Source organism: Hylobates moloch, unplaced genomic scaffold (assembly GCF_009828535.3).
Source record: "Hylobates moloch isolate HMO894 unplaced genomic scaffold, HMol_V3 SCAFFOLD_9, whole genome shotgun sequence".
NCBI lineage: Eukaryota > Metazoa > Chordata > Mammalia > Primates > Hylobatidae > Hylobates > Hylobates moloch.
The window spans coordinates 45,689,309-45,709,799 of record NW_026652284.1 but is presented as its reverse complement, the minus strand read 5'-3'; the positions used below and the strand labels follow the sequence as shown (position 1 = coordinate 45,709,799).

Genomic DNA, 20,491 nt, shown 5'->3' with positions numbered 1-20,491 from the left:
AGCCTGGGTGACAGAGCAAGACTCCATCTCAAAAAAAGAAAGAAAGAAAGAAAAGAAAGAACGAAAGAAAGAGAGAGAAAGAAAAAGAAAGAAAGAAGAAAGAAAGAAAGAAAAGAAAAGAAAGAAAGAAAAGGAAAGAAAGAAAGAAAGAAAGGGCCTCTCTGAGATAATTAGTTAGGTTAAAACTTTTTTAAAAACTAATTACTGGTTTCAATTCCAAAATACTAAAAGATTGTGATCAAAAGAGTTTGCCCTGGCTTTTAGTTGAATTTTGAAAGTCCTCTTAAATGTCGAGTTCCTAGGAATTTGGAAAAGCCTTGTTTGAGGATTGTCTCTTGATTGAGATCTGAAATGTTTAATGAGCTATCAACCTGTATTATTCCCATTTCCTCAAGATGCTCTTTTTGTTTTTTGGGGCGTTTTTTTTTTTTTTTTTTTTTTTTTTTGAGACAAGGTCTCACTCGGTCACCCAGGCTAGAGGCAGTGGCGGAATCACAGCTCACTGCAGCCTCAACCTCCTGGGCTCAAACGATCTTCTCACCTTAGCCCCCCGACCGAGTAGCTGGGATTACAGGCGCGCGCCACCATACCCAGCTAATTTTTATATTTTTGTGCAGAGATGGGGTTTCTCCATGTTGCCCAGGCTGGTCTCAAACTCCTGAGCTCAAGCGATCCACCTGCCTCATCCTCCTAAAGTGCTGGGATTACAGGCATGAGGCACTATGTCCAGCCCTCAGGCTGCTTTTGAAATCCCATACATGTTAGCATATGAGGTTGCTAACAATTATTTCACATTCCTCTAAGTTCTGAGCCCTAGGACCGTCAGGGGAAGGCAGCCAGTACCTGGGGGATGATGTGTGTGACTTACATGGTCATCCCAAAGGACAGCAAAATGATGCCCAGCATTCTCTGCCAAAGACAGACTAAAAAAGGAGAGAAGAGCACTGTCAAAAAGCATTGATTCCATGTTATTTAGAAACGACAAATGGAAATGATATGTGCATAGAGTTCTCCCACACATATGATGAAGACAAAGGAGAAGATGTATGAAGCTGGTTTGGCTAATTAGATCCTATATCGATGTCTGAAAAGACTAGTGGAATTAATATATACATTGATGGCATATTTTTACAATCTTGTAAATAGGTAGCATTTATATCAGCAGTATAATAAAAGAATAATTATCTTTTAGACCTGAGAAGAGTTTGCTTAGTAAGGTAACGGTGACTCAACATCAAGAAATGCGTTAATTCACTTCATTAACTATTCAAAGGAGGAAAGTGATATGCTCATCTAAATAGATTTTTTTAATCTAAAAGAATTCAACATTTTAAAAACTTCATAAAGGAAATTTCCAACCACACAAATATGTAGAGAGGATAGTATAACAAACCCTGTGTGTTAGTCAACTTCAATAATTATCAAATCAACATTTGCTTCTTTTTAATATTCATGTTTTATTAACACTTTTAGTTCCCCTCAGGCTCTTGCATTTCTCCACAGACAGCAGGGTATGGTATAAATGATCACTCCCACCACCAAACACTCCAACATTTAGCAAGGGAGTGAAAGCCATTCCCATTAATTTAGAATTTTTTTGTACACAGAGATGAGAGATTGTTAGTAAGCTTTTCCAGGAATAGCATGTATTTCTGTACACTTACTTACTGAATCTTTAAATGATTTAAAATGTCAAAATTATAGTGCAGTAAACATGAATACAGTCTTAATAATAGTCTCTTCTAATTTAGTCTGATAAAAGACTTTCATGCTCGCCAGGGTGCGGTGGCTCACACGTGTAATCCCAACACTTTGGGAGGCTGAGGCAGGAAGATCACCTGAGGTCAGGAGTTCGAGACCAGCCTGACCAAAATGGAGAAACCCCATCTCTACTGAAAATACAAAATTAGCCGGGTGTGGTGGCACATGCCTGTAATCCCAGCTATTCGGGAGGCTGAGGCAGGAGAATTGCTTGAACCCGGGAGGCAGAGGTCGCGGTAAGCTGAGATCGCACCATTGCACTCCAGCCTGGGCAACAAGAGTAAAACTCCGTCTCAAAAAAAAAAAAAGATTTTCATGTTCGAAAGAAGACAATGTCTTATATATCTAATCTTTTCAGCAACCATCAAAAAGGTCTAAGTCCATCAATAGGTGAATGGATAAACAAATAGTAGTACATCCATACACTGGAACCCTGCTCAGGAATAAAAAGGAATGACTTATTGATATATGCAACAATCTCAAAACAATTATGCTACGCGAAGGAAACCAGACCAAAATAAAAGCTGTTGTATGGTTCCCTTTATATAAAAATCAAGAAATGCAAATTAATGGATATAGAGAGAAAGCAGATCAGTCAGCACCCAAGGCAGAGGCGTAAGAGGGAAGGAACAAAAGAGAAATTCTCAAGAGGCAGGGTTTTCAGAAAACTTTTGAGGGTGAGGATGTGTTCACCATCTTGATTGTGATGATGGCTTCCCAGGTATATATATCAAAACTTATCAAATTATATACCTTAAACATGTGCAGTTTATTGGATGTCTGTTAGACCTCAATAAAGCTGTTTTTTTTTTTTTTTTTTTTGAGACGGAGTCTCGCTCTGTCGCCCAGGCTGGAGTGCAGTGGCGCAATCTCGGCTCACTGCAAGCTCCGCCTCCCGGGTTCACGCCATTCTCCTGCCTCAGCCTCCCAAGTAGCTGGGACTACAGGCGCCCGCCACCATGCCCGGCTAATTTTTTGTATTTTTAGTAGAGACGGGGTTTCACTGTTAGCCAGGATGGTCTCGATCTCCTGACCTCGTGATCCTCCCGCCTCTGCCTCCCAAAGTGCTGGGATTACAGGCGTGAGCCACCGCGCCCGGTGGGAATAAAGCTGTTTTTAAAAATGTATACAATTCCAGAGCTCTCCAGTCTCAAAAATTTTTTTTTAAAATGTATAAGAACAGGCCAGGCACAGTGGCTCATGCCTGTAATCCCAGCACTTTGGGAGGCTGAGGCGGGCGGATAACCTAAGGTTAGGAGTTCAAGATCAGCCTGGCCCCCATCTCTACTAAAAATACAAAAATTAGCTGGATGTGGTGGCAGGCGCCTGTAATTCCAGCTACTAGGGAGGCTGAAGCAGGAGAATTGCTTGAACCCAAAAGGTGGAGGTTGCAGTGAGCCAAGATCGCACCATTGCACTCCAGCCTGGGTGACAAGAGCAAAACTACATATCAAAAAAAATGTTTAATAACAGACTTTGATAGAATTTACGTTTGACTTCTAATGGCTATATTTGGTCCTAAGAAACCATATGATGTTCTCTAAGAGTTAGCTCACTCAGTCATTAAAATTCTTCCAGATATTTACAAACAGATAGGTGTGTATAAACAAATCAAATATGTTAGCTTATGACATAGGGCTAGACAGTTAAAATTAAAAAATTTTTTTAATGTTAGTAAGTTAGCACAACTTATTTTATACCATGTAAATAGTGAAAGAAAGCCTGCTTAACTTGAAATGTTATCTTCCAGAAACCTCCAACACATAGCATACATGTCAGCAAAACACTAACAGTCTGCTCATTAAAGAAAGTCTTGAGGAAGACAAAGGTGCCTAGTACTATTGCTACTTTTCAATATTTACTCAACTTCCTGGCCAATGAAATAAGACCAGGGTAAGAACAGATACCTTAAAAAGGTACAGGAAGCAAAGAGACTAGTGTGATCATGTAGAGACAGTATGATCATCTAGTTAAAGAATCAACAGAAAAATTACTGGAACTATAAGAGAATTCAATATAGTATTCTTAGCCTTCCTATATGCTAAAATATCTTAGAAAATACTTAGAAAACACAGTTGGGTACTAGGGGAAGATATCATTTATGACAGCAGCAAAAATCATCCTACAAAATATTCAGGAGTAAACCTATCAAAAATGTGCAAGACCTGTTTGAAGAGACCCTTACCCCACATGTAAGAGAGGATTTAAGTGAATAGATATTTCAATGGACTGATTGGGAAGACCCAGTGTGGCCAAGATGTTGGAACAGGACTCCCCTGAGACCTTGGGACAGCACCATGTCACGGTCCTTCCTACTCCTAGAAATTAATTAGGATATGGTTTGGTTTTTCGTTTTTTGTTTTTTGACAGAGTCTCACTGTTGTCGAGGCTGGAGTGCAATGGCACGATCTCAGCTCACTGCAACCTCTGCCTCTGGGATTCAAGTGATTCTCCTGCCTCAGCCTCCCAAGTAGCTGAGATTACAAGTGTGTGCCACCACAATCAGCTAATTTTTTTTGTAGTTTTGGTAGAGACAGGGTTTCACCATGTTGGCCAGGCTGGTCTTGAAGTCCTGACCTCAAGTGATCTGCCTGCTTTGGCCTCCCAAGGAATATGTTTTTTTAATGAGGCAAGTTGCATCAATATCTCGTAGGAAATAATAGTTACCTGGAGCATCTGTTGTTCAAAACATCTTGGTTTGGAGATTGTGCTGGCTTGTCCTGAGGCCTCAGTACCCTGAATTGAGTGAATGAAGTGAAACCATGGTTAGGCTGTCTCCTCCACAGGTGAGGTGAAGAGGTGATCCCTGGAGTCACTTGAGCCCAGAGTTTCTGCCTTCGAAGTTGTCTCCCTGTGGTACCCATAAAGCATGACTGTGGCTGACTGCGTGCCTCTGCCTCTACCTTTTGGCTAAGTGAGCCACACCAGCTCAGTAACCCCAGCAGAGCACTGTGGGTGGTCTCTGGGTATGTTGGGAGCATTGTTTTCACAGTGGATGAAAGAAGAAAAAACAGTAAAGCCCTTTGATGGGTCTTTCTTGTGGTCCTGAAACTTACATGCGAGACTAATTAAGGCCAGGTGCAGTGGCTCACGCCTCTAATCCCAGCACTTTGAGAGGCCAAGGTGGGCAGATCACGAGGTCAGGAGTTTGAGACCAGCCTGGCCAACATGGTGAAACCCCATCTCTACTAAAAATACAAAAATTAGCTGGGTGTGGTGGTGGGCACCTGTAATCCCAGCTACTCAGGAGGCTGAGACAGGAAAATCGTTTGAACCTGAGAGGCGGAGGTTGCAGTGAGCCAAGATCATACCATTGCACTCCAGCCTGGGCAACAAGAGCAAAACTCTGTTAAAAAAAAAACAAAAAAAAAAAACATGTGGCCAGCAAACTGGCTGAATAGGAACAGCTCTGGTCTGTAGCTCCCAGTAGATCAATGCAGAAGGTGGGTGATTTCTGCATTTCCAACTGAGGTATCCAGCTCATCTCATTGGGACTGGTTAGACAGTGGGTGCAGCCCACGGAGGGTGAGCAGAAGCAGCGTGGGGTGTCGCCTCACTCGGGAAGTGCAAGGGGTCAGGGAACTCCCTCCCCCAGCCAAGGGAAGCCATGAGAAACTGTGCCATGAGGGACAGAGCACTCTGACCCAGATAGTACTCTTTTCCCACAGGCTTTGCAACCTACAGACCAGAAGATTTCCTCTGGTGTCTATACCACCAGGGCCCTGGTGGTGACAAAATCTCTCAGCATTTGCTTGTCTGTAAAGGATTTCATTTCTCCTTTGCTTATGAAGCATAGTTTGGCTGGATACAAAATTCTGGGTTGAAAATTCTTTTCTTTAAGAATGTTGAATATTGGACCCCACTCTCTTCTGGCTTGTAGGGTTTCTGCAGAGAGATCTGCTGTTAGTCTGATGGGCTTCCCTTTGTGGGTAACCCGACCTTTCTCTCTGGCTGCCCTTAACACAAAACTGGGTGGCCATTTGGGCAGACACCAAGCTAGCTGCAGGAGTGTTTTCCATACACCAGTGTCGCATGGAATGCCAGCGAGACAGAACTGTTCACGGTCCTGGAAAGGGGGCTGAAGCCAGGGAGCCAAGTGGTCTAGCTCAGTGGATCCCACCCCCACGGAGCCCAGCAAGCTAAGATCCAATGGCTTGAAATCCTCGCTGCCAGCACAGAAGTCTGAAGTTGACCTGGGACGCTTGAGCTTGGTAGGGGGAGGGGCATCCACCATTACTGAGGCTTGAGTAGGCGGTTTTCACCTCACAGTGTAAACAAAGCCACCAGGAAGTTCAAAGTAGGCGGAGCACACTGCAGCTTAGCAAAGTCGCTGTAGCCAGACTGTATCTCTAGATTCCTCCTCTCTGGATACGGCATCTCTGAAAGAAAGGCAGCAGCCCCAGTCAGGGGCTTATAGATAAAACTCCCATCTCCCTGGGACAAAGCACCTGGAGGAAGGGGCGACTATGGGAGCAGCTTCAGCAGACTTACTGCCTGGCGGCTCTGAAGAGAGCAGCAGATCTCCCAGCATAGTGCTTGATCTCTGCTAAGGGACATACTGCCTCCTCAGGTGGGTCCCTGACCCCTGTGCCTCCGGACTGGGAGACACCTCCCATCAGGGGTCGACAGACATCTCATACAGGAGAGCTCCAACTGGCATCTGGTGGGTGCCCCTCTGGGACGAAGCTTCCAGAGGAAGGAACAGGCAGCTGTTCTGCAGCCTTTGCTAGTGATACCCTGGCAAACAGGATCTGGCATGGACCTCCAGTAAACTCCAGCAGACCTGCAGCAGAGGGGCCTGTTAGAAGGAAAGCTAACAGACAAAAGGAATAGCATTAACATCAACAAAAAGGACGTCCACACAGAAACCCCATCCAAAGATCACCAACATCAAAAACCAAAGGTAGATAAATCCATGAAGATGAGGAAAAACCAGTGCAAAAAGGCTGAAAATTCCAAAAACCAGAATGTCTCTTCTACTCCAAAAGATCACAACTCCTCGCCAGCAAGGGAACAAAACTGGACAGAGAATTAGTTTGACGCATTGACAGAAGGAGGCTTCAGAAGGTGGGTAATAAACTCCTCTGAGCTAAAGGAGCATGTTCTAACCCAGTGAAAGGAAGCTAAGAACCTTGAAAAAAGGTTAGAGGAATTGTTATCTAGAATAACCGTTTTAGAGAAGAACATAAATGACCTGATGTAGCTGAAAAACACAGCACAAGAACTTCATGAAGCATACACAAGTATCAATAGCCAAATTGATCAAGCGGAAGAAAGGATATCAGAGATTAAAGACCAATTTAATGAAATAAAGTGTGAAGACAAGATTAGAGAAAAACGAATGAAAAGGAATCAATGAAGCCTCCAAGAAATATGGGACTAGGAGAAAGACCAAATCTACATTTGATTGGTGTACCTGAAACTGATGGGGAGAATGGAACCAAGTTGGAAAACACTCTTCAGGATATTATCTGGGAGAACTTCCCCAACCTAGCAAGACAGGCCAACATTCAAACTCAGGAAATACACAGAACACCACAAAGATACTCCTCGAAAAGAGCAACCCAAGGCTCATAATCATCAGATTCACCAAGGTTGAAATGAAGGAAAAAATGTTAAGGGCAGCCAGAGAGAAAGGTCGGATTACCCACAAAGGGAAGCCCATCAGACTAACAGCAGATCTCTCTGCAGAAACCCTACAAGCCAGAAGAGAGTGGGGTCCAATATTCAACATTCTTAAAGAAAAGAATTTTCAACCCAGAATTTCATATCCAGCCAAACTATGCTTCATAAGCAAAGGATAAATGAAATCTTTTACAGACAAGCAAATACTGAGAGATTTTGTCACCACCAGGCCTGCCCTACAAGAGCTCCTGAAGGACGCACTACACACAGAAAGGAAAAACTGGCACCAGCCACTATAAAAACGTACCAAATTGTAAAGACCATCAACACTATGAAGAAACTGCATCAACTAATGGGCAAGATAACCAGCTAGCATCATGACAGGATCAAATTCACACATAACAATATTAAACTTAAACGTAAACAGGCTAAATTCCCCAATTAAAAGACACAGACTGGCGAATTGGCTAAAGGTCAAGACCCAACAGTGTGCTGTATTCAGGAAACCCATCTCACGTGCAGAGACACACATAGGCTCAAAGGCATGGAGGAATATTTACAAGCAAATGGAAAGCAAAAAGAAGCAAGGGTTGCAATCCTAGTCTCTGATAAAACAGACTTTAAACCAACAATGATCAAAGAAGACAAAGAAGGGCATCATTATATAATGGTAAAGGGATCAATGCAACAAGAAGAGATAACTATCCTAAACATATATGCACCCAATACAGAAGCATCCAGATTCATAAAGCAAGTTCTTGGAGACCTACAAAGAGACGTAGACTCCCACACAATAATAGTTGGAGACTTTTACACCCCATTGTCAATATTAGACAGATTAACGAGACAGAAAATTAACAAGGATATTCAGGACTTGAACTCAGCTCTGGACCACGCAGACCTAATACACATCTGCAGAACTCTCAACCCCATACCAACAGAATATACAGTCTTCTCAGCACCACATCACACTTATTCTAAAATTGACCACATAATTGAAAGTAAAATGCTCCTCAGCAAATGCAAAAGAACGGAAATCATAACAAACAGTCTCTCAGGCCAAGTGCAATCAAATTAGAACTCAGGAATAAGAAACTCACTCAAAACTGCGCAACTGCATGGAAACTGAACAACCTGCTCCTGAATGACTACTGAGTAAATAATGAAATTAAGGCAAAAATAAATAAGTTCTTTGAAACCAATGAGAACAAAGACACAACCTACCAGTATCTCTAGGACACAGCCAAAGCAGTGTTTAGAGGGAAATTTATAGCACTAAATGCCCAAAGGAGAAAGCAAGAAAAATCTAGAACTGACACCCAACATCACAATTAAAAGAACTAGAGGAGCAAGAGCAAACAAATCCAAAAGCCAGCAGAAGACAACAGACAACTAAGATCAGAGCAGAACTGAAGGAGTTAGAGACACCAAAAAATCCTTCAAAAAATCAGTGAATCAAGGAGCTGGTTTTTGAAAAGATCAACAAAATAGCTAGACCACTAGCCAGACTAATAAAGAAGAGAAGAGAGGAGAATCAAATAGACACAATAAAAAATTATAAAGCAGATATCACCACTGATCCCACAGAAATACAAACTACTATCAGAGAATATTATAAACCCCTCTACACAAATAAACTAGAAAATCTAGAAGAAATAGATAAATTCCTGGACACATACACCCTCCCAAGACAAAACCAGGAAGAAGTCAAATCCCTGAATAGAACAATAACAAGTTCTGAAATTGAGGCAGTAATTAATAGCCTACCAACCAAAAAAAAGCCCAGGACCAGACAGATTCACAGGCTAATTCTACCAGAGGTACAAAGAGGAGCTGGTACCATTCCAAACAATAGAAACAATAGAAAAAGAGGGACTCCTCCCTAACTCATTTTGAGTCCAGCATCATCCTGATACCAAAACCTGGCAGAGACACAACAAAAAAAGAAAATTTCAGGCCAGTATCCCTGATGAACATCAATGCGAACATCCTCAATAAAATACTGGCAAACTGAATCCAGCAGCACATCAAAAAGCTTATCCACCACCATCAAGTTGGCTTCATCCCTGGGATGCAAGGCTGGTTCAACATATGCAAATCAATAAATATAATCCATCACATAAACAGAACCAACGACAAAAACCACATGATTGTCTCAATAGATGCAGAAAAGGCCTTCAATAAAATTCAACACCCCTTCATGCTAAAAACTCTCAATAAACTAGGTATTGATGAAACGTATCTCAAAATAGTAAGACCTATTTATGACAAACCCACAACCAATATCATATTGAATGGACAAAAGCTGGAAGCATTCCCTTTGAAAACTGGCACAAGAATGCCGTCTCTCACCACTCTTATTCAACATAGTATTGGAAGTTCTGGCCAGGGCAATCAGGCAAGAGAAAGAAATAAATGGTATTCAAATAGGAAGAGAGAGAGTCAAATTGTCTCTGTTTGCAGATGACATGATCGTATATTTAGAAAACCTCATCATCTCAGCCCAAAATCTCCTTAAGCTGATAAGTAACTTCAGCAAAGTCTCAGGATACAAAATCAATGTGCAAAAATCACAAGCATTCCTATACACCAAAAACAGACAAACAGAGAGCCAAATCATGAGTGAATTCCCATTCACAATTGCTTCAAAGAGAATAAAATACCTGGAAATACAACTTACAAGGGATGTGAAGGACCTCTTCAAGGAGAACGACAAACCACTGCTCAAGGAAATAAGAGAGGACACAAACAAATGGAAAAACATTCTATGCTCATGGATAGGAAGAATCAATATCCTGAAAATGGCCATACTGCCCAGAGTAATTTATAGATTCAATGCTGTACCCATCAAGCTACCATTGACTTTCTTCACAGGAAAAAACTACTTTAAATTTCATATGAAACCAAAAAAGGGTTTGTATAGCCAAGACAATCCCAAGCAAAAAGAGCAAAGCTGGAGGCATCACGCTACCTATACTACAATGCTACAGTAACCAAAACAGCATGGTACTGGTACCAAAACAGATATATAGACCAATGGAACAGAACAGAGGCCTCAGAAATAACGCCACACATCTACAACCATCTGATCTTTGACAAACCTGACAAAAACAAGCAATGGGGAAAGGATTCCCTATTTAATAAATGGTGTTGGGAAAACTGACTAGCCATATGCAGAAAACTGAAATTGGGCTCTCACTCATAGGTGGGAATTGAACAATGAGAACACTTGGACACAGGGTGGGGAACATCACACACCAGGGCCTGTCGTGGAGTGGGGGGAGGGGGGAGGGATAGCATTAGGAGATATACCTAATGTAAATGACGAGTTAACGGGTGAAGCATACCAACATGGCACATGTATACATATGTAACAAACCTGCACATTGTGCACATGCACCCTAGAACTTAAAGTATAAGAATAATAAATAAATAAATAAATAAATAAACATAAAAATAAAATAAAATAAAACTGAAATTGGACCCCTTCCTTACAACTTATACAAAAATTAACTCAAGATGGATTAAAGACTTAGATATAAGACCTAAAACCATAAAAACCCTAGAAGAAAACCCAGGCAATACCATTCAGGACATAGGCATGAGCAAAGACTTCATGACTAAAACACCAAAAGCAATGGCAATAAAAGCAAAAATTGACAAATGGGATCTAATTAAAATAAAGAACTTCTGCACAGCAAAAGAAACTATCATCAGAGTGAACAGACAACCTACAGAATGGGAGAAAATTTTTGCAATCTACTCATCTGACAAAGGGCTAATATCCAGAATCTACAAGGAAATTAAACAAATTTACAAGAAAATAAAAAACCCCATCAAAAAGTGGGCAAAGGATATGAATAGACACTTCTCAAAAGAAGACATTTATGCAGCCAACAAACATATGAAAAAAAGCTTATCATCACTGATCATTAGAGAAATGCAAATCAAAACCACAATGAGATACCATCTCATGCCAGTTAGAATGGCAACGATTAAAAAGTCAGGTAACAACAGATGCCGGAGAGGATGTGGAGAAATAGGAATGCTTTTACACTGTTAGTGGGAGTGTAAATTAGTTCAACCATTGTGGAAAACAGTGTGATGATTCCTCAAGGATCTAGAACCAGAAATACCATTTGGTCCAGCAATCCCATTACTGGGTATATACCCAAAGGATTAGAAATCATTCTACTATAAAGACACATGCACACATGTTTATTACAGAACTGTTCACAGTAGCAAAGACTTGGAACCAACCCAAATACCCATCAATGATAGACTGGATGAAGAAAATGTGGCACATATACACCATGGAATTCTATGCAGCCATAAAACAGGATGAGTTCGTGTCCTTTGCAGGGACACGGATGAAGCTGGAAACCATCATTCTCAGCAAACTAACACAAGAACAGAAAACCAAACACTGCATGTTCTCGCTCATAAGTGGGAGTTGAACAATGAGAACACATGGACACATGGAGAGGAACATCACACACTGGGGCCTGTCAGGGGGTGGGGGACTAAGGGAGGGATAGCATTAGGAGAAATACTTAATGTAGATGACGGGTTGATGGGTGCAGCAAACCACTATGGCACGTGTATACCTACGTACCTATGTAACAAACCTGCAGGTTTTGCACATGTGCCCCAGAACTTAAAGTATAATTTAAAAAATAAAAATGAATAAAATAATTAGAACAAAGTACAGTGGTATAGGATTAAGTAATAATCAATAGGAACGGACAAATCTAATGTTGAAATATAATAATAGATCCAGAAATTAATTCCAAAGTCCTATTTATGGTTCTTTAATGTGTCCTTGATATTAACTTGCAATTAGCTCCATCAAGTGATAGTATCCAACGTAAAATGGGCTTAGCAATTTCTAGCTCCTCAGGCTGCTTTTATATCTCTCTTCTTTCACATTCTTGGAGTCCCCAACAACAGGCAGAGGCTGAAGGGCACAGATCTTTTCTGTCATATGGCTTGGCCTCCACTGAAGTAGGTGAGGGCGACCGTCCCTGGTATGGCAAGACAGGTCTGGGCAGTCCACAGTCTGGCTCTCCTGCCTGGCTTCCTGGGAATAATTGAGCAATTACTCTGTACCAGGCGGGGTTCTGAATGCTTCCACGTCCCAGTTTCGATCACTTCTGCAAGGTGACCCAGCTAGGAAAGATGTGACTCCGGCCACTCTGGCCTCCAGGGCTCCCCTCCTCTTCTGACCTCTCGTCAGCCTGCTGTATTAGCCGGGCCGCCCTTCCCATTTTGACCTCCTCCCGTATCTGCGCGTTGGCCTCACAGGCAGCGTCATGAAGCTGCCACCATCCCTGTCCCCCTTTGGTTCAAGCCACAGGGATACCTGGAGCTAGGAAGGGCCCTGCGTAGCACTGACTGCAGAGTCTTCAGTGCATGTGTGTCTCTGTCTCCTTTACTTAACTGTGAGCGCCTAAGGAGGGGCCTTCCATCTGCTAGTTTATCCCTGGAATGTATCTCAATGCTTGGCAGAGGATAAGCATCACATGTTGGATACATTAATTTATACTAAGATTCTTAAGCACTAAATTTTACAAGAAGTAGCAAAGATGACCTGAATATAGTCGCACTGTATCTTTTCAATGATCCAAACAGCTGACTCCCTGGGCTTACGCCTTCATAACGGTGGAACCCCCTCCCGCCCCTTTGTTCCTCTCCCTCTTGCAGCCGATGGGATCAGAGCGGATGGAGATGCGGAAGCGGCAGATGCCCGCCGTCCAGGACGCACCAGGCGCCGCCCCAGGCCAGCCCGGAGCGGGGAGTCGCGGGTCCAACGCATGCTGCTTCTGCTGGTGCTGCTGTTGTAGCTGCTCGTGGTAAGGTTTAGGGCTTTTTAATTAATGTACTCCTGACTGAGAAGTGTAATGTGCTCCTGACTGGGAAGTGGCACCCCTGAATAGTGGTGGCAGCTTATGGTTAATTCAATAAGTGTTTTCTAAGCAACTACTATATGCCTGACACGGAGGGACACCCCAGAAATAACAGGCTGCATCTGTCTAGCTCTCAAGGGGTTTATGCTCAGATCCCTCAAATCAGGCCAACGTGTGTTAAACAACTAAAGAACAACCTCAGGCGGTTCACGATTGACTATCAACATTTGGGCAGAAATGGTTAGAAAGAATTGGACTCGGGGCACTCCTGTGGTAATGAAGGCTTAGGATCTAAGATGGGTCTTCAAGGTTAGGGTGATGAAGTAGAGGGAGCCTGGATTTTACCTTCTGCTGCTGCCATTTCATAAATTTTGTTTTGTTATAGAGAAATGTCAAAATATGTGTTTTAAATGAGACAAATATTAAAATATAGGGTAACTTACCGGGTAGAGGAAGACATACAGACAGTCATTGCTTTAAAAAGGAAAGAAACGACTTGAATGTAAAACATCTGTGACCCTTTGAGTAGCTGTTAAAGGTCTGGAGAAAAGGAGATAATTTACACCTAAAAATCATGGGAACTTTAGGTTACCTCTTTGGAATCTCGGATATGAAAAGTGCTTAGTGCCAGCCAAGTTTGTGAACCACTTTCAGCAACCAAATCATCCTAAATTTATGTAAGCTTGGCAATAAGTTAGACCAAGACCTCTGCCCGGTGGAAAAGAAGAAAAACTGATAATGGACTGATCACAAACCGCGATATGGAACTGACAGAACTGATCCCTGGGGAGGAGATTGGAGGTTGAAAATGAAATGCCCGGGGAAGTTTGGTGGCTCCTGCCCAACTCAGGCTAGTATTCATTTCCAAGAAGTTCCAATCTGGTGGAAGGGACACAGCAATAGAACATCCACCAGGGGGATCCCCATACCGATGGTCTCTTCATTCTCACAGCAAGAGGAAACGTGGCCATGGGGCTGACAAAAGCTAGGCAGTGTCAAGGTGAGACTTTAGCCCCTGGTAGGAATCTGGACAGCTCTGCAGGAAGCCAGAGGAGAGGCGCTGGTGGTGGGCAGAGGAAACATGTGGGTGTCCAGGGCCTGCCCTAAAGGAGGAGGACACCAGTGATGGCCAGACTGCGTTTAGGGTCCTATATTCTCACTCTGCCAGTAGATCTCAGTGCGGAAATGAGACCATCCTCCTAGAGATGTGCAGGATGTCCGGATGCAGATGAGACTCCAGCTGACGTTCAAAGCTTCCCCTCCCTCCTTTCTCTGCTGCCTCACGCAGGGTGTGGGAGGTGGCTGACATGCTGACCTGAACAATATATTGTCCCGAGATAGTGTAAGGCTAGAGGGCGGGGTAGGTCCCAGAGCAGGCTCCTCCTACAGGTAACAAGTAGGACGAATGAAATAAGTATCTGTACCTAAGACACTGTCATCACCATCATAGCCAACACTTCTGTAGCATTTAGGTGTGTGTAGAAGAGACAACAGGGCAATGTCTTCAAAGTGCTGGAGAAAAGTAACTGAAAACTTAGTCAAACCATAATTCAAGAGTATGGGTAAGATCAGACATACGAAGGCCAACCAAGTTTACTGCCTGCAAACCTAAAAGAACCGAAGAAAGGGCCTACTTCAGAGGAAAAAAAAGGGAACCCAGAGGAAAGACTCAGGAAACAAGTAACAATCATAGATACAATGGGGTCAAATATTGATATAAAATGTGGCAATGAATTTTGTGTTAAAAAGTGTGAAACCAAAGCTGTAAACAATCTCATGTCAATGACATACAAATCAAATAATTCAGACTTTTTCTTAGAAAAAATTATTATAAGAAAATTTTCTTTCAAAAGTAATGTTATTCATAATTAGTCCAAAAATACACGCTATAGTTTTAACGTCAGTGAAAGACAATAAATCTAGAAAACCTTACCAACACGTGATAAAAGTGACATTAGCAAAGGAGAAAATGAACTATTCAGTAAATAGCAGGATACTTGGTATTTGGGTACCAACTCATCCCCACTGATAGGACTTTCTCAGTTTTAGCACTGAAAGGTCCCACAGCCCAGAAAACCTGAAAACCCTAGGCAAACCAGGAAATTTGGTCATCCTGCTTGGTATCCAAATATATAAAAATGTATTTATATTCCTACATAGCACCATATACAAAAATCAATTCCCACCTTAAAAAAAAAGATCAGCTGGGTGCAGTGGCTCACGCCTGTAATCCCAGCACTTTCGGAGGCCGACGCAGGAGGATCACGAAGCAGGCCGATCGAGAGATCAAGACCATCCTGGCCAACACGGTGAAACCCCATCTCTACTAAAAATACAAAAATTAGCCAGGCATAGTGGCAGGCATCTGTAAGCCTAGCTACTCAGGAAGCTGAGGCAGGAGAATTACTTGAACCCAGTGGGCGGAGGTTGCAGTGAGCCAAGATCACGCCACTGTACTCCAGCCTGGGCGGCACAGTGAGACTCCATCTCAAAAAAAAAAAAAAAAAGGAATGAGTGGCCTGGCGCAGTGGCTCATGCCTGTAATCCCACCACTTTGGGAAGCCAAGGTGGGTGGATCACCTGAGGTCAGGAGTTCGGGACCAGCCTGGTCAACATGGTGAAACCCCATCTGTACTAAAAAAAAAAAATACAAAAAATTAGCCAGGCGTGGTAGTGCATGCCTGTAATCCCAGCTACTTGGGACGCTGAGGCAGGAGAATCACTTGAACCCAAGAGACAGAGGCCGCAATGAGCTGAGATCACACCATTGCACTCCAGCCTGGGCAACAAGAGCAAAAGTCTGTATCGAAAAAAAAAAGGAATGAAGTCTTGACACCACCAAAATACAGCATGAACTGTGAAAACACTGTGCTAAGTGAAAGAAGCTAGATATAAAAGACCACATATTTTATTATTCCACTTACATGAAATGTCCAGAATAGGTAAATCCATAGAGACAGAAAGTAGATTAGCAGTTGCCTAGGAATAAGGAAGATAGAGTTACTGCTAATGTGTACAGAGTTCCTTCTGGGGATGATGAAATGTTCTAAAATCATGGCAATAGTTATACCACTCTGTAAATATACTAAAAGCCATGGAATTATACGGTTCAATTTGGCAACTTGTATAATGTGCAACTTATATCTTTTTTTTTTTTTTTTTTGAGATGGAATCTCGCTCTATCACCCAGGCTGGAGTGCAGTGGTGCGATCTCGGCTCACTGCAACTTAAGCCTCCTGGGTTCCAGCAATTCTCCTGCCTCAGCCTCCCAAGTAGCTGGGATTATAGGCGTGCATCACCATGCCCAGCTAATTTTTGTATTTTTAGTAGAAACGGGGTTTCACCATGTTGGCCAGACTGGTCTCGAACTCCTGACCCCAGGTGATCTGCCCGCCTCGGCCTTCCAAAGTGCTGGAATTACAGGTGTGAGCCATCAGGCCAGCCAAATTATATCTTAATAAAGCTATTTTTAAAATATGTTTAACAAAAGATACCAAAAATAAAATCAAAAGATAAAACATAAGATAGTTACAATGCAATTAACAAATAATTCATATCCAGGATAAAGAACATTAAAATACATTAATAAATAACAACCAAAAGAATAAGCAAATGAAATGGAACAGAAAATAATCTGCTTGTATTTCCTACCAACAAGGATCAGAAAAATGAAAGTTAAATATACACCCTTTTAAAACCTATACCCTGGCAGATTACCTGAGCCCAGGAGCTCGAGATCAGCCTGGGCAACATGGTGAAACACCATCTTTACAAAAAACACAAAAATTGGCCGGGTGCGGTGGCTCACACCTGTAATCTCAGCACTTTGGGAGGCCGAGACAGGCGGATCACCTGAGGTCGGGAGTTGGAGACCAGCCGTACCAACATGGAGAAAACTCATCTCTACTAAAAATACAAAATTAGCCAGGCATGGTGGCACATGCCCATAATCCCAGCTACTCAGGAGGCTGAGGCAGCAGAATCGCTTGAACCTGGGAGGCGGAGGTTTCGGTGAGCCGAGATTGCACCATTGCACTTCAGCCTGGGCAACGAGAGCAAAACTCCATCTCAAAAATAAATAAATAAAAAATAAAACACAAAAACTCGCCAGGCATGGTGGCGCACACCTGTAGTCCCAGGTACTCAGGAGGCTGAGGTGGGAGGATCGCTTGAGCCCAGGGAGGTTGAGGCTGCAGTGAATTATGATTGCGCCACTGCACTCCAGTGTGTGTAACAGAGTGAGACTCTGTCTGAAAAACAAAAACAAAAAAAAGAAAAGAAAAAGCTATACCCTGGAAAAACTTCTCACACCCCTGCAAAAAAAGGAGACATGTGTGAGAGGATTCACTACAGCATTAAAAGGTTCTAAAGGGATAGACAGAAAGTGATATTTTTGTATATTATACAATCCATACCATACACATTTAATTCTATATAAAAAAAGTTAGCCAGGCATGGTGGCATGTGCTTGTAGTCCCAGCTACTCTAGAAGCTGAAGCGGAAGGATCACTTGAACCCAGGAGTTCAAGGCTGCAGTGAGCTATGATCATGCTACTGCACTCCAGCCTGGGCAACAGAGTGAGACCTTGTCTCAGAAATAAATAAATTCGTATGCTAGAGGGAAAAAAAAAATTATAAAGCAATACATGTTACATAATTACATTTATACTATGTTTAAAAATATATGTTTATGAATATAATATAGTAGCATAATTATGAATTGGAATGGTAAACAGTAAGTTAAAAATGGTGGCTCTCTCTAGGGTAAAGAGAAGAAGAAATGAGATGGGGAAAAGTACACAGCAAACTTCAACGGTTTTAATAGTGAATTTCCTTGTTTTTTTTCACCACACTTTTGAGATTTAACCATATTAATATACATAGTCAAGTCAATTTTCAAGAAAGGTAAATGGCAATTTGTCTTCTAAGTACTTGTGAATCTTTCTCAACATTTTGCTGTAAGGCCTTCTGGTATTTAGTGTTATAAGGGAAGGCATGCTGATTCTTGTTCTCTTGGATATAAAGTTTTTTTCCTTTCTAGTAAGTTTTCTCTTCATCACTCAAAATTTTACCAAAATATATCTGGCCATGGGTCTTCTTTTACTGAAACTTCCTAAAACACAGCGAGCAACTATTTTGGCTACTATAGACATCTTCTAGTTCTGCTGTAACAATAACAGCGGACCGAGGTAAAGAAAACTTCACAAAAAAAATTCTTCTCTTTTTCAAAAACACATTGTCTCTTTAAAACATTCTTACTTGAAATGAGGGAAAAAGTATATCAAAGCTTAAATAAGTTTGCATTATTTAGTTTGCAGTACAGCTTCTGGTTCTCTGAGGAATCTCCTGTCAAATTCATCTCTTTTTTTCCTCTGCTTTTTCATACCCACTGAGCAGTAATGTGTTCTGCTTACAAAAGAAGCCTCGGAAGTCATGCAGAGAGCGTACCACTCAGATGCCTCTCAAGTTTTTTTTTGGCTGGATTTTTTTTTAAAAGAAGCCATTATTTACTGAAGCTATTTAGCCCTGACATCATGAAAGAAAGAAGTCAAAAGGGTTCCTGCATTTCTAACGATTTTGCCTTTAAAGAAAAATAGAGCTACACACACACACACAGACACACACACACACACACACAGAAAATTTATAAAACTGATGTGCTGAAAACAGGCTGAAAAACTTTTATAAAATAAAGAATGTTAAGAAAAGATATAATAAAGAATATAGAAAATACAGCAGCAACAAGATAAAGAAAACCCGAATTGTCAGTGATAAAATCCATTTTTAAGTTGATGGGATGCTGAAAGCATTCCTGCAAAAATCATGAATAAGGCAAAATGTCCACAATCTCTACTACCATTTAACAATGTATTTGACTGGGCGCGATGGCTCACGCCTGTAATCCCAACACTTTGGGAGGCCAAGGCGGGCAGATCACAAGATCAAGAATTCGAGACCAGCCTGACCAACATGGTAAAACCCCGTCTCTACTAAAAATACAAAAATTAACCAGGCGTGTGGTGCTCACCTGTAATCCCAGCTACCCAGGAGGTTGAGGGAAGAGAATTGCTTGAACCCGGGAGGCGGAGGTTGCAGTGAGCTGAGATCATGCCACTGCACTCCAGCCTGGGAGACAGAGCGAGACCCCATCTCAAAAAAAAAAAAAAAAAAAAAAGTATTTTAAGTGTTAGCTAATTAGACAAGAAAAGTAGAGGCCTGAGAATTGGAAATAAAGAGGTAAAAATTCTTCCTATTTGCAGATGAAACCCCAAGAGAATTATAGCTATAACTGATACAAATACAGAAGAATTCAGAAATAAGAAGGATATAAAATTATAATTAAAATAATACTCTTTAGCCTCAGATCTTAAAATAAAGAACACTTCCATTTCAATAATAAAATGCAAATAAATCAATTTAGAAATAGTCAAAAGATCTGAATACACATCTCTCCAAAGAAGACGTACAAATAGCTAGTAAATGCATGAAAAGATGTTCCATATCAGTAGTCATTAGCAAGATGCAAATCAAAATCACAATGAAATACCACTTCTCACCCACTTATGAAGCTAGAATAAAAAAGACAACAGTAACTGTTGGCAAGGACATGGAGAAATTGGATCCCTCAAATATTACCATGTGAAATGGTGCAATTGCTTTGTAAAACAGTTTGGGAGTTCCTCAAAATTTTAAAACTCAAGTTACCATATGACTCAGCAGTTCTACTCCGAGGTTTCTACTTGAGGAAACACAAATATATGTTCGCACGTACTTGCACAGGAATGTGCATAGCAGCATGATTCATGCAGCCAAAATGTGGAAACAACCCGAATGTCTATCTGCTGATGAATGGACAAACGAAATGTGATGTGTCTATCCAAACAATGAGATATTATTCAACTGGAAAAAGAAATGAAGCGCCGATACATGCTACGGCATGGGTTAAGTGCAAAAACATTATGCCAAGTGAAAGGAGACAGCCAGCAAAGATCACATATGGTATGCTCCAGAACGGGCAAATCTATAGAGACAGGAAGTGGATTCGTGCTTGCCTAGGGCGGGTAGAGTGGGGAGATACAGGTAATAAGCAATGACTGCTTACTGGTGGGGTTTCTTTTGGGGGTGATGACAATGTTCTGGAATTAGATGGTAGGGATGGTTGCACAACTTTGTGAGTATATTAAAAACCACTGAATTGT

At 41.7% G+C, this 20,491-nt stretch overlaps 1 protein-coding gene across 3 annotated transcripts in view; it reads left to right on the top strand.

Annotated features, from left to right (window-relative positions):
- RGS20 (regulator of G protein signaling 20) overlaps positions 1-20,491 on the top strand; it is a 105,359-nt gene that overhangs the window by 76,579 nt on the left and 8,289 nt on the right. For all 3 annotated transcript variants that reach the window (XM_032759777.2, XM_032759774.2, XM_032759778.2), the window contains one exon: positions 13,090-13,238. In XM_032759777.2, coding sequence (XP_032615668.2) covers positions 13,090-13,238 — 149 coding nt within the window. The remainder of the gene's footprint in view (positions 1-13,089; positions 13,239-20,491) is intronic.